This window comes from Solea senegalensis, linkage group LG10 (assembly GCF_019176455.1).
Source record: "Solea senegalensis isolate Sse05_10M linkage group LG10, IFAPA_SoseM_1, whole genome shotgun sequence".
Lineage (NCBI taxonomy): Eukaryota > Metazoa > Chordata > Actinopteri > Pleuronectiformes > Soleidae > Solea > Solea senegalensis.
The window spans coordinates 22898198-22915975 of record NC_058030.1 but is presented as its reverse complement, the minus strand read 5'-3'; the positions used below and the strand labels follow the sequence as shown (position 1 = coordinate 22915975).

Sequence of the window (17778 nt, the reverse complement as noted above, 5' to 3'; positions counted from 1 at the left end):
TTAAAAATCCAAATTCGAAAAAAAATAGTATAAACCGTACAATAAAACATAAAAATCAATATAATAGTATATGGCAACACATATTAAAACAATTATATTGATCAAATTGTGTTTTATCCGACGCGTCGTGAATGCAGCACAACGGCCATCACAAACTGCAGCGACATCGTGAGGCTGAACCGGTGAACTTGCTACCTTTTTTTTTCAACTACGTGTCCGTCCGCTCCGGTGCTCTCTGCTTCCCGTCGCTCCTGCCGTAGGACAGCGGCTGTTCAGATTCAGGTCCTCGGCCGAGACAGCTCAGACATGGGGGAGATAACACTGCCGCGGCGCATGTTCCTCTGGTGCATGGCGCTCATTTACCTCTCTGCCTTCGTTTCCCTTTACTTGCAAATACCAGGTGAGACACACACACACACACACACATAATATGTGCGCTATGGTGACATTTGGCTACCTAACTTACTGCTGCTCCCTGTGTGTGTGTGTGTTGTAGTGATGATAGCTTGTTAGCTACGAACTTGGCGCCCAGTCTTCATGTTATTTCTCCGCCTCTCGCGCTCTGCAGAAGTTACTGGAAGTTTCTCTACAAGCTAACATATGTGTATATATATGTGTATATATATATATATACATTTGCAGTGTTGACAAAATCATTTATTTTCAAACCGTGTCACAGATATAAATGCTGGATGTTCCCACTGAATGGATTGTGAGATATGAATGAGATTATGTGATTTACACATTGTTTATAGTAGTTTACGGAAACTATATCATATTTATCTATGGAACATGGATGGGACAAGATATTATATTATCGTGCATCACGATAAAAAGCTGTGACGGTGAGTTAAATGTCCTTTGTTGGTATAATATTAGATGTAAATCTTTTGAGTGACTTTTTACAAGTGCCACTAGTGGGAGCCTGTATCCAGGACTTCATGAATATGTTAGTTGTTTTTTTTTATAGCATTTATGAGTATCACGGTCTGCAACGATTTGAGTGATTGATTAATCTGTTTCAGTGTTGTTGTTTTTTTGATGATTATTTATATTTGACTTTTTATGGTTTCTTTGCTCCTTAAAACTGAATAACTTTGATTTGTGGACAAAACAAGACAAACTGCACTATCATCGTTATTTTGAGGTTTGGGAAGCAGATGAACATTTTTCAACGTAGTCTGACATTTTATGGACCAAATGATTCATTGTGGACAATAATCTTCAGTTGCAGCCATTGTTAGCAACTTGTTTTTGTTACATTACAATCCTTAAAAATAATTTAGCTAACTAATTAAATAGTTGATCTGTTCCCTTGTCTGTATTTGTGCACATAAAAAAACGCCCATATGTTTATGCATAAAAAATGTTTAACTGTATGTTTATAATAATCTTAATAATAGTGTAAAATGCTGTAATTTAAGTCATAGTATTTGTGACAGAATATTTGTTGTTCCATGACTACTATAAAATGTACACATGTTCCTACATAAAACAGGAAAAGCTTAATTGTGTTGTTCTGCTTTCCTTTGTCATGTATCATCATAAACCTATGTATTATAGTTGTATATTAATACTGTAAACCTTGTAAGCTTTTATTATTATCGTAAACTTGTATCGTGAAGACCTTTGCAGGCATTTCATCTGGATCTGTTAAGTTTTGCCACTATGACACTTTCTTTAATGTTTCTTAGAATCAATCATTGATTAAAAACAAAAAATTGCTTAAAAAAAAAGTGTTAATCTAGTAACTGTCCAATGGTCCGCTTGACAGGCTTCAAACTTGGCAGGTGACTGACTGAGGCACCAGTGTGTGCAGCAATGACTTTATAAGATAAGAGATCAGAGATATTGGTAAAAAGTAAACACTGAATGGGTACTGCACTATTCAGTAATACACGTAAATGTTACAGCAAATGAATACATGCATTTCTTGACAACTGGAGAAGTGCTTTCTGGAAGCATTGAAGTTGTGCATTTTTCTGCATGAGTCTTGAATGTTGGTCCTTTCACATGTTTACAAGTTTGTGTTGATTTGCAGGTCTCTATGGTAACGAGGGACTGTTGCCAGCTCGTCGGCAGCTGCGGTACAGCGGTAAGCCCCTGATGGAACAACTGCTGTCCTCTCCCACTCTGCTGTGGCTCGGACCTCGGCTCGGCCTGGACACACACACCGCCATGGAGCTGCTGTGCCTCATAGGAGCAGCACTGAGCCTCGCTGCTACACTGGTGGAGGCTCTGCGAGGCAGTGTGGTGTTCTTCTGCCTCTGGGCCTTATACCTGTCCATGTACCAGGTAGACTTGTGGCTTCTGTCTTTAGGGCTCGCCACAGCAGATCATCTGCCTCCATCTTGTCCTGTCCCTTGTGTCCTCTTCTGTTACACTAACTCATGTCCTCCTTCACAACATCTGTGAACCTTCTCTGTGGTCTTCCTCGTTTCCTCCTGCCTGGCAGCTCCATCTTCAACATCCTTTGTCCAATTTAATCACTATCCCTCCTGTGCACATGACCAAAGATAGTGCCACTGTCTGAAATGTCCAGCTTATACTGATTGTACATATTTGTCTCTTTCAGGTGGGCCAGGTCTTTCTCTACTTCCAGTGGTGAGTGTTATGCTAATATAATGAAGAACTAACTGACAGTAGCTGGAAGACAGCGTTACTTCGACCCTGTTCAGACGTGGTATTAACATCCACCCTGAGTGAGTGATCCGTTCACATGAAACACAAGTCTGAACGCAGCAAATGTCTCCTAAAGGCTTTCTCACATCTAATCTCAAAACAAACTACATTCCTGAGCAGCAGGAATGTAATTTGTCCTCAGGAGGGTTTACAGACTGACCCGCTGCAGTTCCACAGTTTTTACATTAATTTATCTTTTGTCACCACAAATAAACAATGATCAACATTTTATTAAAGATAGTTTTAAATATTCAGTTTTTTCTTGTTCTTTTATAACAGGGACAACCTGCTGCTAGAGACAGGCTTCCTCTGTATCCTTGTTGCTCCTCTGTCACTAATCGGAGGGTCACGAGGGGTCAGAGAGCATGATGGCATGACCTTCTGGTTGATCCGCTGGCTGCTCTTCAGGCTGATGTTTGCCTCTGGTGTGGTGAAGCTCACATCACGCTGTCCCACATGGTGGGGCCTCACAGGTACACACATACTTGACCCCCCCCCCCCAAAAAAAAAAAATCTCCATGGGGGAGTCACAACACTGTTTTAATTTTAAGAATGTGGTATTGAGCCATCTCTAATGTGTACAGTGGTGAAAAATAGATGGGAACCACTAGGGATGCACCGATATGACTATTTCCGCCGATACCGATATCCGATATTAATATTGCTGCTATGGCCGATAACCGATTTTTAAAAAAAAGTTTCTGAGATGATAAAAGTTTGTACAGAATGAAAATCACGCAAACTGAATATTTGAATGTCTTCCTTTATTTTCAAAACATGTTTTACCTCCAAATAACAAGGTCACATAAGACACAAGTAACCAACTGCAAGTAAAGGTTTTTAGAAACCTTTACCACTTGTAGCAAGTGTGTAACTAAATTAAAGTACAGTTTAACTCCCTCAACTCACTAAACTCCTGTGAGAAAGTTTGGATCATAAATTACAAACATGAACATAAATAAAAATAATACCCTGCCAAAGTTACTGTAACCGAGATAAGTCTGTCTATACTGGGTATGTAAATAAAGTCAACAACCCTTCCTTCCGGCAACAACAACCGCGCCACTTCCCTTAACAATAAAACTACACAACAGATATGAGAAACAATACCTGACAAGCTCTACTAAGAGCTGCCATAATAAAAAAAAAAACATGTAAAAATACTTTATCAAACTTGCCAGTATTCATGGCAACCAGATATTTATTCAATTGCAAAACATCGGAAAAGTAGCGCCGACTTGGCAGGTTGTTGCGGGGTTCAATATGCGCTATCAACCGTCGGAACCCTCGGCTGGTCGTCAAGAGCAATCATTTCCATTACCTTGATCGTTATTACCCTGGCCACTGTCTTCCTTTGGTCGAGTCCCAGCTGCGCTGCTTTCTTTTTGTCTGCCTCCTAATGTTACTAGCGTTAGCTTCCTGCCGTTGTTTGTGTACTTCAGGGTGGCGGTTTTTCAAATAACATAATCAAATTTGTGGTATTGAATGACTTGACGCGGAACCCTCGTCGCATTACCTCGACTTTGCAAGTGTTGCATAATGCTTTTCGCGTATCTTCTATCGACACCCTGAAAAAACGCCCACACCGCTGACATTTTCTCTCCTCAACACACACACACACACATCTTGTGCTGCGCTTGCGCCACTGACGCTGTCATATGCCCAAACAAATGCCGCATGGTCTCCCCTTCCCGACACACATACACAAACAGCAATTAGACGGGTATAAACATCGGTTGTTAAAATCGGCGCAGTTTTACTCATTGAACCGATGCCGATATGTTAAAAAATGACGAACATCGGCCGATAACAATATTAATGCCGATATATCGTGCATCCCTAGGAACCACTATTATATTGTGTTTAAGAATATAAAACCCCAGAAGCTGAACTTAATCTCTTACAACATCTTATTAACTCTTCTTACAGCTTTGACGTACCACTATGAGACTCAGTGCATTCCCACTCCTCTGGCCTGGTTTGCTCACCAGTTGCCAGTGTGGTGGCAGAAGCTCAGTGTGGTGGCAACCTTCGTCATTGAGATTGCTGCACCTTTTTTGTTCTTCAGTCCTCTACGCAGACTCCGAATTGGCTCCTTTTATTTGCAGGTGGGTAAGGCTGGCCAATGTGGCTTATAAATAATATCTGTTTAGACTATATCCAGATACACGAGATATATGTGGATATAAAGCTGCACACAGGTTGTTTCTCTGGACTCTTTCCTTTTGAGATGTTTGTGCTTCTCAAAGGAGAGTGACAATACACTGAATACACTCTAAAATAAAATATCTTTATAGTGAATTAAAGTGATTATGAATATGGTCAAATTCTGCTATAACACAAATAATTAGGCTTAAAATGAAAGAAGTGTTATTGATTGAGTTTCTCTAATTCAATCGAATTTGTTGATTCCATTTTGTCGTGTCTGCAATGACAAGCTTGTGCTTAGTATAACCATATTTACTCCTCTTAAATTGTCTTGTTTGTGTAGATGCTGCTCCAAGTGCTGATCATCTTGTCTGGAAACTACAACTTCTTCAACTTGCTGACGATGATCCTCTGTCTGTCTCTGCTGGACGATCAGCACGTTCACTTCTGGCTACGCAAGGCAGACAGGAGCCCCAACAGTGGTAGGATAAACATGTGGGATAATGTATTTATGTTTGTGTCAATTATTAGTCCGTTTATAAGCTTAAATGATCATATTAACAGCCAACAGCATGTACATATCAGTAAACGAGTTATGACCAGTTTTAACTGATTGTGTGCATGAGTGCTATTGATTGCTGCATAAAAAGCTGCTGTTTGGACCTGAACTTGTTGTATTTTATACTTAACAGAGTATCACACATACTTGTTTTTCTGTTTGTGCTCTGACCAGAGTCCAGGGTGTGGTCATGGCTGTGTTACCTTGTGGAGCTGGCTGTCTGGTCTTTGATGATCTTTGGATCAGTTCTATGCTTTGACCTGCAGTTGGATCAAACAAAGAGTGGCATCTCATCCAGGACAGGTGTGTGTGTGTGTGTACACACTAGAGGTGTTGCGATATCCCATTATTACCTCTGCCAAGGAGGTCATGTTTTTGGCTTTGTTTTTCTGTCTGTGTGCTCTATAAGTAGCATTAAAGGACAGACACATTTTCTCATGTTCCATAGAGAGGAAATGATCATATTTTGGTGGTGATCCTTTTTTCCAAAAAGTGAGTGTATTGACACTCTGGGTGGCTTAGGCACATAATATATCGTGTAGATAATTTATTTTTGGAATCCAACATATTAGGTATTGTTGCTAGTTGCATATCTATAAATGCAAAGAACATCTGTCTGTCTGTTAATCATATAACTGTCCAACTGTGCGCTTGACAGACTTCAAACTTGGCAGGTGACTTAATAAGGACAACCGTGTGCACGGTGTTGACCTTGATGTTGTTTGGATGATAAATGCCAGAGATATTGATAGAAATTTGACACTATATTGCTAAAATAGTCGTTTCCGCCCCCTCTCAGCCAGCTGGCACACACACAGCGCAGCACCATTGATCTGTTGAACAGTTCCCTTGATGGAATTAGAACATTGAAATAATTACATTTTGAGGAAAAACAGTGTCTGTATCAATAGACTTACTTATCTCACAAAGTTAACAGTTTTAGTTAAAACTGTTGAAGTTAAAAGTTTAAAAAAAATCACTAGGGATGCACCGATTGATCGATTGGAATTGGCCGATTTTCACGTGATCAATTTTCAGTTTATTGTTTACATTTTTTGGTCCTTGCAGCATTCACATTCCACCAGTTTAACCAGTTTCTGAAGACTGTTACTATCCCATGTATCTGGATTGGGGTTCTCTCTCTGACCTGGGAGATGGTCAAAGCCATGTTCAGGTAGGACTCTCATCAGTGCAGAGCAGCACACTTAATGATGTAGTGTGTTGTCATGAAGACTTTCAGTATGATGTGACTTTTTTTTTTTTTTGTAGGTGTGCTTGTGTGTGTGGTTTCCTGAAGAGGTTTTGTGGAACACTTCAGTGGACCGTGTTTGCTGCCGCTACTGCTGCCATGTTCACCATCAGTCTGGTTGGTGCTGTTGCAAAATTAGCAGCTCAGTTACTAGCAACTTCACATTATGTTGAACCTGTTTTGAATTTTTTTAAATTTCTGTTTCAGGTGCCGTTCACCTACATCGAGTATGACTCCAATGCCAGGTTGTGGCCAGGAGTGCGTCGTGCTAATGAGGTTGTTAATCGTTTCCAGCTGGTCAACTCATACGGCCTCTTCAGACGGATGACGGGCGTTGGGGGACGACCAGAGGTCGTCATCGAGGGAAGCAACGATGGAATCACATGGACGGTGAGTAAAAATACATATAACAATAAGTTGTTGTGGATCCTGAAGGTTTAAAGGTCCAGATTCAGGACTTGTCTGCCATTCATCCCTCCATTCTTTCCAAACATATCAAGGAACAGACATATCAGAAACATTGTTGTAGTCAATGACCAGGATGAGATGTCAGCTGATGTGGTTCCCATGGACACAAATGCTTTAACGTTGGTTCATGTCTTGGGTTTATGTGGGTGGATCTGTTATTGTTTGCATTGTAAGCTTCCACTTCCACTGAGCTTCCACAAGGGAGACGGCAATCAGTGGTGGAGTGAGTTATCTTTCAACTAGAAGATTGTGGGTTCGATCCCTGTCTCTGCTAGTCTACATGTCGTTGGGCAAGACACTTAACCCCCACACTGCTCCTGACAGCTGTGCCGGCTGTGTGTGAATGGTTCGGTTCATATCACCGTTTTTGATTTTATGCAATCATGCAAAAACTGAAAGACTGAAGCAGCTTGATTAGACACGTCATTGTCCGTCCATCCATCTTCCACCACTTTATCCTCCACATGAGGCCCTCCTCTTGTGTGTTCTCTCGCCATTTGTACAACTGACCCTACTGCAGTTGTGCTGTGTGAGTAAGTGAATGGTCATCAAGACTAGAAAAGTGCTATATAAATACAGATGCATGTATATGAACCAGTATGGCTGGTTTGTCCATTCAGGCTGCTGTAGAAACATGGCTAAAGTACATGTAAAAGTCTTGTTCTAAGGCTACAAAAAACAAAATCATTACGGTTATTATATTCAGTGGAGCATTAAGCTGGTTCTAAATATGCTTCTGAATGATCACACTGATAATTACGTACGGGAAAAGATATTTCTATTTCCAAAATCTGTGCAATAAATACAGTTTTTCATAATAAATAATAAAGCACAATAATAATTGTCTGTCTTTTTTTTTGGCTTTTAGGAGATTGAGTTCATGTATAAACCAGGGAACCTGAGTGCACCTCCCCCTGTGCTGACGCCTCACCAGCCCAGGTTGGACTGGCAGATGTGGTTCGCTGCCCTCGGGCCTCACACACAGTCTCCATGGTTCACCAGCCTGGTGTACAGACTGCTGCAGGGAAAGCAAGATGGTACGCTCCCCCAGAAGCATGTCACACCCTCTCAAAGTCTGAGTGGCAGTAAGAAGTGAATCTCTGAAAGCTCTGTCCTGTGTTGTACAGTGATAGAGTTGATCCAGACAGATGTGTCGCAGTATCCTTTCCACCAGCAGCCTCCTGCCTACATACGAGCTCACCGCTACAGATACTGGTTCACTCGACCACAGGCTGACGGGTCAGTTCTCTCTTTATCCCACGCTTCACTGAACACACGTGCCGTGCTATTATTGCCATATTATTCACAGGTGCTAGCATGATTTTACTGCCACCATCAGGTAAACATGTTTTTTAAATTCCCTTAATTTTTGTGTGCAGGCACATCCTGAAAACATACAAATCTTTATGTATACTGTACTTGGTTTGTTTAGGTAGGTAGCAGTCTTGGACATATTACTTTAAAAAAGTAATTAGTTATAGTCACTTTTCCCAAAAGGTACAAAAGTTACTGCATGGTAAATGTAACTAGTTACCAGGGAAAGTAACTACAACGTATGAAACTTTAAATTCAACCACATGTTAAATTATTTACAGTAGAACTGAATATTAAGTATGTTTAATGAATGAAATGGACACTTAATAGAATCAATTATTAACAGAAGACATTGCACACTAATCTACACCATTTTAATGTTATGTGAGACAAATGTAATACATTGTTTACTTAGTACTATGTTTATTATTATATTAATAACAACAATAATAACAATGAAGCAAATCAGATGTACTTCCAGTTGGAAAACACTACCATAGAAGTTTCTGGCCTCGCCATCACTGTATGTGTCTCTTGGTTGTTTGTGTGTGCGAATGTCCGTCCAACTCTGCCTCTGATTGGCTTACCAAGAAATGTTACTCGACCTTAGCCAATCATCATTCTCATGTGGTTGTCCCGCCCCCTTCACCAATGTAAAGAAAAGAAAAAAAACTTTTTGAACTCATGAAAACCACTTCAATGAGCTCAGTTATAGTCACATTTTATTGTCATCAATGGTAACGACGTAGCGATTGAAACAGTTATTAGTTAGAAAAAAGAGCACTGTTATTCCCATCACTGACAGGTAGGTTGCTAAAACTGAGGGCTTTCTCCCACCCTGCAGTCCCTTTGCTCAGCGATGGACACTGAACTGAACGTATGAATTCGTACATTATTCAAGTGTTTATAAAGCTTACCGCTAACATCAGTTAACACAGTAATAACCATTTGTTTAAACATAATTAAGCATTTATTAACCTTCATTAATGCTCCTTGTGAGTTCTGTGGGTCACTTCACAATCACTCCACAAATACATGACAGATAATCCTTACATGAGCACAGTTAACTGTGTATTAACCATTGTTCATCTTGATTAATGTTCCAACCACACAGATATTAAACATGTGTTTCCCACTTTATTGTAAGCGATCATTAATTAATGGTAATAATTGTTAATAAAGGCTTAGTTGTAGTTAAGTAATGCATTTACATAATGGGAAATGGGAGCATGAATAAAATTATGCTTAAGTAATGCTTAGCGGAGAAGTAATGATTATTTAGTGATATTATATATGAATGAAGAGTCACTAAAGGGAAACAAAACAGAAACCTTTAACTGAAGTAAAGGTTAATGTAATTTTAACTGTCAGTTAACAGTTATTACTGACATTAACAGGAGCTTTATAGACCCTTGAATAATATATGGATTCATAACTACATTAAAACGAATTACATCAATAAATGGTTTGTTAAAACATTAACTGTTAGTAAATGTTTAGAACAATTAATGTACTCTTATTGTTTAGTGTTTAGCAAATAACTGTGATTGATCTTTGTTGGCAGTTCTTATCCTCAGCGCTGGTGGAGGAGGGTCTATGATGAGGAATTCTATCCCACAGTGCACCTGGGAAACACAGTCCTGGAGAGCATGCTCAGCCACTACGGCCTCAAAGTAAATACATGTTTAAAATCATCACTTGACTCTCCGTCCTTCATCAGAAACAGGACAAAAGAGATGTCTGTGTACTTGAATATTGATCTTTATTCATCTACAGGACAAAGCGCCTCCACGTACGTCCAACACAGCCGTTGCCCAGGTGGTGAGGTGGCTGCGCTCTCAGGTCAGAGGTGTTCCTGCCCACTCGCTCATCTGGACACTCATTGGCTGCAGCGCCACCTTCTGTCTCATCCGGGGACTTTTGAAGAGGAACGCGGGGACGACGCTGGAGCATCACACAGAAAAGTCAGATGAACCGCAGGCAGTGGAGGAAGAAGAGGAGAAGAAGAAGAAAAGAGAGGACAGTGAAGATGAATTGGAGGAGGCTGAAGAAGACGAGCAGGATTCTGCTTGTGATGATGAAGAGGAAGATGATGAATGAGAAGAGAACTTTTGAAGATGTAGGTTAATGGCTTTTTTTTATCACCACCTGCCTTTAAAATTGTTTTCCTGTTTCACAATTTACCAAATACTGAATATGTCCAACTTCCTGCACTACACTGTTTTTACTGTATTTCTGTTTTCCTCACCAGAAACCAACCCACCACCTAATCTCCAAGCTGAATTCAATAATTAATCTCATTGGGTGTTTATATTTTATTTAAATCCTCTATTGTATAACCCTTTATATCTGCAGATCAGGTCATATTGAATCACAATAGAGAAAAATATATAATATAAGATGGTGGAGGGTTTGTTTTGTTTGTGTGTGTGTGTGTGTGTGTGTGTGTGTCTGTCATCCTGTGGAAATAATGCTGCACTTTTTATTTCTAGTCACCAGCTTTTCTTTTGTCTTTCACAGTATTAGAAATGACATAAAATACTCTTTGTAATATTTTTTTTGTACAAAGATGAAATAAAAAAAAAATCCTTTTCTATAAAATTTTATTTGAAAATGAGTCATAATTATCAGTGACATATAACAATATCAGTAATATCAGTACAAAACCCATCTATGTACTTTTAAATTTTATTGTAAATTAGTGAGCTCGTACATTTTTCTGGGTGTTTTATGGCCTTTAGGAAGGTTTAACAAAAATCTAACTGTGAGTTAATAATATGGAATATAAAGATCTATACCTATATTCACATGTCTCAAGGAGTACTTTTTGTTGCAGTACCACGATTGACCACTGGAAGAAATTGGCTGCAAATCGGAGGGGGCGGTGCAATATCCAGTTCTTGTAATACATCCATGGTTTAGATTAGAGGAGCAGCTTTAGGATGCATTCAAGAAACCTTGTAAATGTCATCACTTCTGCAAACACAACTAAAGGGCGTGACCTTGTGATAATCAATGCACCACGTATTCACCAGGTCATCATTGTAGTAGAAAGATTTGCTTTTATGAATGCAATCATTGATAAATGTGTCGACAATATTTATAAACATTGTATTATTTTAAAATATTAAGAATAGCCACAGTAACTGGTCGACTCATGGCCGTCCCTTTGTCGTCTCCTTCACCACTTCAGTGTTCCTGGACAGTACTTGTCGATCAGAGACTGGTAGTAGGGCTTCAGCTTCTCCACGTCGGGGAGTTCAGTGGTTTTTGTGTACAGGTCAAATTTGCTGCAGAGAGGATCAAAACAGTCCAGCTTCAGTTCAAAAAGGGTGAAGTGGACAGTGTGAAATTGACAAAGAGGACAGTAACTCACTTGAATTCTTGGACCCAGGGCAGCATCTGCAGGTCTCTGTCGTTGCACAGGTGCATGTAGTCTCCATGAGAGTGCCATGGGTAGAACGAGTGGAAGCGGATCATGTACATACCCTGAGAAAAAAGATGGAATTGGATGAGCAGGTGAAGAAAGTTGATTTAACTGATCTGTTCTGCTTAGTCAAAAAGGAGAACTTCTAATAGCTCATATATCTGCGTAGATTCATTCATCCAGGTCATAGATCTCCTAATGTCTTTGAATCTGCTACAAAAGTATTAGATTAATTGAAGAGGTTTCACCTCTAATTCAAGAGGCTTCTTCACTTCTGACAGTTGGTGATAAAACCCAGGAGTTCAACCTGTGAGTGAACGCCAGTGTGTCTGAAAGTGTAACTATGGAAACCAGTGTGTGTAGGTATCTAGTAATGTTATTTGCTGATCCAGGGACAAATCTCATCATATGCTGTGATAAAACTCAGCTACTGCATTCGTTTTTGCAATCATGATTTAAAATGAGCTGATCGATGTGAGGGTGGAAAGCGATGAGATGGATGACTAAAGGGAAAAAACAAACAACAAAAAAACAACGAAAAGGGCTCTCACACCATCCAAGTTAATAGTTAACCTGATGAATTGATCTCTATTGATTGGATCACTTTGTGTTGCCAGGCAACAAGTCACGACGGAATAATATAGACACAGACATACACGTAGTCTGATTACTGTCTAGAGCTAGACTGCATCTCTGAGTGCTACCTGCTGCTGAAACATGTTTTGTCAAACTGTCATAATGAAAATGTATTCTGTGGGTAATGGGGGCGGGACTAGCTTTCCCATTCGGTTATGTGTATTGTGTGAACTACACTAACTGACATGACCGAAATAAACATATAAATAAATAAATAAATAAACATGATAACTCACTCACCTCTTCTGGGATGGAGCAGTTGTTGAACTTCAGGACTCTGTAGAGATACTCTGCAGACAACACAAGTTCAAAGTTCAAAGTTCAAGTTCACGAGACAAACAGACGTTTTGATTGGAACGCAGCTTATTTTAAAGGTTGTGCTCTGTGTGTGTGTGTGTGTGTCAGAACATGACGTTTCATACCATCATGGCCCCAGGACATGAGGACTTTGTTGAGCCCACAGTTTGGTTCATACATCCCATATTCAGTGCTGATGAGAGACAAAGAAAAGAACCTGTTATCACATTAATCAACATACCTGTTATTGTTTTTTGACTGAAACAGCACAGACAGCAGAGCAGAGTTATTCCCACACAATGTTCAGTCAAACAGATTCATAAAAACTGCTGGATTATTGTTTTATTCATCAAAACTCAAAGTAAATTTCCTGTTTTGTCATTTTGACAATCCTGGTCGTATTTATGAAAAAAGTAAGTTAATAAGAGGGTTTTTACTTGTTTATTTTCACACAAATGACACAGCACAACGATACTCACTTGTAGTTGGCGTTTTTGTCGTCTGGGTTATCGAGGAAGGTGTTGTCTCTGAACACAACTGACTTTTGATACTGGCATCCCACAGGGAAGGTGTCGCCCACTACAGCCCACTGCACACGCACACACACACACACAAAGCTTGAATAAGATTTTTTTTGGCATACGACAGCCACCGTAGTTCAGGAAAGGGAGGGGTTATAGGAAGAATTCTGTGCCACTTTGCACTGAAATGTAACTCTTTATATGTGAATGTGAATCACTCAGTTTGAAAATGTTCTCATTCTTTTGTGCCATACATCCAGGTCCTGAGAGTAATGCAAAACCAAACAGATGCTGATGGATGGGTTTGAAAGGAAGGTAGAGCCAAGGTTCTCAAACTGTGCTATGTGTTCCACCAGTGGCACACATAGCATGTGGTGGAAGTTTGACTGAAGTTGTAGAAAATTACACAAAAAACTAAATAATATTAATAAATGAAATAATAAGAACTAGAGTGGCCTTATCTCTCGCTCCATATTTGGCTCATTTCACTACAGCAGTGTGTGAAAAGTCTGTAGCTGAATTTACTCGACCTATTTACACCGCTGTATTTTAACGTTGGTGATAATGAGAGAGCTCAGTATCTTCACAGGTGGTGCTTGGTGTAAAGTTTGAGAAGAAGTGGAGGACATAATTAGACATGTGGAGGTTGTTCAGAGACAGAGGCAGAAGAAGAAGAAGAAGGAGAAGAAGCTAGTAATGCAACATTACAGATGTCTGTTGTTGTAAAACAACAAAGAAAACGAAAAGGCACCACAATGAAGCTGGTCAGTCCGGTTTGAATGTGTCTCTTACCTGTGGCTCTTCCCAAAGACCCAACATCTTCCCAACATCATGAATCAGACCCACCAACTGGAACCAGTCTGTGGAGGATATTTCGGTTTAGGAGTTGAAACACCTGGGGTCAAACATCCAAAGCACAAGAGAGGTGAAGAAGAGAGTGGAGGCAGGGCAGAGTGGGTGGAGACGAGTGTCAGGGCTGGTGTGGGACACAAGGACGGCAGCAAAGGTGAAAGGGAAGGTCTACAAGACGGTAGTGAGACCGGCTATGATGCAAAGCTTGGAGACAGTGGAACGGTCTGAAAGACAGCAGGAGGAAGAGCTGGAGATGCTGAGATGTTCATCCAGGATGTGACCAGGATGGACTGGATTAGAAATGAGCATATTTGAGGGTCAGCTCAGGGTGAACAGTTTGGAGGTAAAGTAAGAGATGGTTTGGTCACATGGTCACGAGGAGAGATAGTGATTATATTGTTAAAGATGGAGCTGCTGGGCAGGAGGAAAAGAAGAAGACCACAGAGAAGATTCATGGATGTTGTGAAGGACGACATGAGGACAGTTAGTGTAATAGAAGAGGACACAAGGCAGAGGACAAGATGGCGGCAGATTTTGTCCTAAAGGGAAAAGCTGAAAGAAGAAGAGTTTTAGATCTTTACAAAAACACAAAATTATCTACATAATAAAGGATAAATTACGTGAGGTAAAAAAAACAGTCATTAAGAAAATTAAGTTTGTGTAGCACCATATGTTTTTCTGTCATTTTATGAAAAAAAGAAGAAGAAGAAGAACATATTTATACTTAAAAGTTATCTCTCTCTCTTTAATGTTACCTTTGTCTGGGTGAGCTTGGCGGATGCCCTCAGCCGTCTGGAATGCGTGGAAAGAGTTCGGAAAGTCCACGTCAGGGTCAGATTCATCCACCAGCTGGTTCAGAGCCAAGATGGCGTCCATCATCTCCATCTGGGTGTGGTTGCAGGCTGTCCACTGAGAAAGCTACAAGGAGGTAAGTGGAAGTTTACCATGAAAGTGAAGCTTCTGGGTATGAACCTGGAAATGAAGGAATCAGCTTTAGTGAAATAAAGTGAAATAAGCCTTGCTTCTGGGAAATCCTTCTTATTTTTATTTTTCAAATTTAAGAAAAAAATATCTAACGTTGCCTTAATAAGATCTTGCACCTTGCTTGTAACAAGCTAAAACAATGGTTTAAATGAAATGTTTAAATTAATGTGTTAAATCTATTACAGATTGGTGTGTGTGCAATTATAAGAAATTCTAAGGTAGAAATAGTTAAAGTTGACTTAATCAAGTAAAGGAAGAGTCATTTTAAGTTAATTACATGACAGAATTTCTTTGATTTAAATGTACTAAATTTTGGCCTGTTTTTCTTTGTTTTAAGGCTCATCACATTCTGACAGTGGCTGCAGATTAACAAGCTAGTTTGAAGTATTCTAGTATTCAAGTATAAAGTGTAAAACCAAAAATGTCCTGCTTCATCAAACTCACTCTCACTTCAGCCTGCTGCTCTGTGCGGCTGCAGGTGCATCAGTCGGCCACCAGGTGTCCTTCTTACACACTTTGTTAGACTTTGCATAGAAAATGAACAAAAAAGGATAAATCAGCTGATCTCAGTTTAGCCCAGGTCAGGTGTTGTTGTTGTTGTTGTTGTAATTGCTAACACTTAACTTTATTGACATCACTTAATGCTGTAATAAGCATTTCCAAACATTTTTAATCATTCATAATAATTTATGTTACAACTAATGATTTAGTAATAATAAAATGTGGATTGACTGTTAAAAATGACATTAAAAGCTTTAAGTGAATGTAAATGTATTATTTTAAGTTGACATTTATTAAAAGTTTCTGTAAAGTGAAACATTTGTTTCCCTTTGGTGAAACTTAATTTATGTATAATAGCACTATACATATATATATACTGTATATATGTATATATATATATATATATTTAGTGCTATTATACATAAATTAAGTTTCACTAAAGGTAATGTATTATAAGTGTAAAACATGTTGTAAATCTTAGTATCTGTGTGGTTGTTTAAGGGTCAAAGGAAACAATAATAAAGGTTAAAAATGGTTAATAAATGCTTAATGATAGTTAAATAAAACTTTTTCAGTTCTCTCATGAATAGTTTACAGTTATTATTTATTATTTATTAACCCTTATGATGTATATCTGTATATATTCTGGAAACTGTCTATAATGTATATTCTATTTTAACTGTTTATCATCTTATTATCTTTCTATATTGTACTTTCTTGGAAATGTATGCTTATTAACTTTGTCTTCACCGTCTTTGCTGCTGTGACAATGTAAATTTCCCCACTGCGGGACTAATAATCTTATCTTAATCTTATGATTGTTATGATGATTATAATGATTGAAAGGACCACATGGTCTGCTCGAGTCTACGTCCAATGCAAAATTGAAATTCAAAACTAGTGTTTTATTTGAATAAATAAAAGGTCAGGGTTGATCTTTAAAAAAAAGTCTCACTGATATTTCAAACTTTTGTGTTCTTCTTCATTGATTGTTGATCTCAAACCTCTTAAGTCCTGCTCTAACGTTTCTCTGTGGTTTGAGTTTGTTTGGTTTTTCTCACCTTTTGCTTCACAAAGTCCACAGTTTGGTTGGTGTGCATCAGCTTATACGTCCTGAAGACGCGATCAAATAGGCTCCCAGTCTGAAACACAGAGATCGTCCATCAATAAATATAATACTTAATAAAGAGCAGGGTTAGGTTAGTTAACTCAGTGTTACATGTACTTAAAGAATTCTTACCTCAAAGTTTCTGTAGTCTTCTTTCTTTTTGGCTTCGTCCTTCTCTAAGTTGGGACGATATGTCAGAGAAGGGTCTGGACCCTGCACGTGAAACAACAGTGCCATCATTAGTTCAATGCATGTTTAAAATGATATTTCAAAGAAAGTAAAGCATCTACATACAACGTGAATGACCCTCATGGTTGTCAGCTGAAATCTTTGCTTGTTGACGTGTTGTTTGTCCTCTGAAGCTCAGTGTCTGTCCCTCTCTCTTCATATATACTTGTTCTGTAGTACTCACTCATGTCCAGTCACTTTTTAACCAAACCTCACCTAACTGGATACAACCTGTGTGTGTGTGTGTGTGCGTGTGTGTGTGGGTGTGTGTGTGTTCCTATCAGACGCTGCTTTTGTGGACACATTCAGATTACGGCCGGTCAACTTGGGGAAGGCTTCTTTAGTTTAGCAGCAATATATGTGTGCTTGTCCTCCACTGTGTGTGTGTGTGTGACCTTCTCAATCATCAGCAGGTTATCTGTTTTTACTGATGCAGAATGACTCAGTAGTTTTTGTGTCACGGTGTAGGTAGTGCCTGCTGCTACAAGGCATACTAGTGAGAACCAAGAGAAAAGTCATAGTTTAGTATGTCGTCCCAAAATGAACAAAAATGTCATACTTTAGTATGTCGTCCAAAATGTGACAAAAATGTCATAGTTTAGTATGTCGTCCAAAATTTAACAAAAATGTCATAGTTTAGTGTGTCGTCCCAAATTTGACAAAAATATCATAGTTTAGTATGTAGGTCAAAATGTAAAAATGTCATGAGGACTGGTAATAATAGTCAAAATGGAGCAAAAATGTCATACTTTAGTATAATAAAATTCAAAATGTGACAAAAATGTCATAGTTTAGTATGTAGTC

General features: G+C 39.1%; 2 protein-coding genes across 3 annotated transcripts; one reads left to right on the top strand and one right to left on the bottom strand.

Annotated features, from left to right (window-relative positions):
• The first annotated feature begins 214 nt into the window (after window positions 1-214).
• lmf2a (lipase maturation factor 2a) lies at window positions 215-10966 on the top strand. Of its 2 annotated transcripts, XM_044036231.1 has the most exons (15): window positions 215-400; window positions 2042-2295; window positions 2576-2604; window positions 2962-3155; window positions 4612-4790; window positions 5174-5312; window positions 5564-5692; window positions 6458-6563; window positions 6659-6755; window positions 6846-7028; window positions 7975-8143; window positions 8234-8345; window positions 9985-10093; window positions 10197-10539; window positions 10672-10966. In XM_044036231.1, the coding sequence occupies exons 1-14, from the start codon at window positions 307-309 to the stop codon at window positions 10518-10520; spliced, it is 2118 nt and encodes a 705-aa protein (XP_043892166.1). In that variant the 5' UTR covers window positions 215-306; the 3' UTR covers window positions 10521-10539; window positions 10672-10966. The 2 variants fall into 2 exon arrangements, with proteins under 2 accessions (XP_043892166.1, XP_043892165.1); XM_044036230.1 differs by having other exon boundaries at window positions 10197-10966.
• A 40-nt stretch (window positions 10967-11006) lies between these two features.
• On the bottom strand, window positions 11007-17172 carry miox (myo-inositol oxygenase). The gene is made up of 10 exons (XM_044036235.1): window positions 17041-17172; window positions 16879-16959; window positions 16700-16780; window positions 14909-15071; window positions 14094-14161; window positions 13260-13369; window positions 12906-12973; window positions 12724-12773; window positions 11797-11909; window positions 11007-11710 (listed from the first exon to the last, which is right to left on the bottom strand). The coding sequence occupies exons 1-10, from the start codon at window positions 17056-17058 to the stop codon at window positions 11602-11604; spliced, it is 861 nt and encodes a 286-aa protein (XP_043892170.1). The 5' UTR covers window positions 17059-17172; the 3' UTR covers window positions 11007-11601.
• Window positions 17173-17778: the final 606 nt, after the last annotated feature.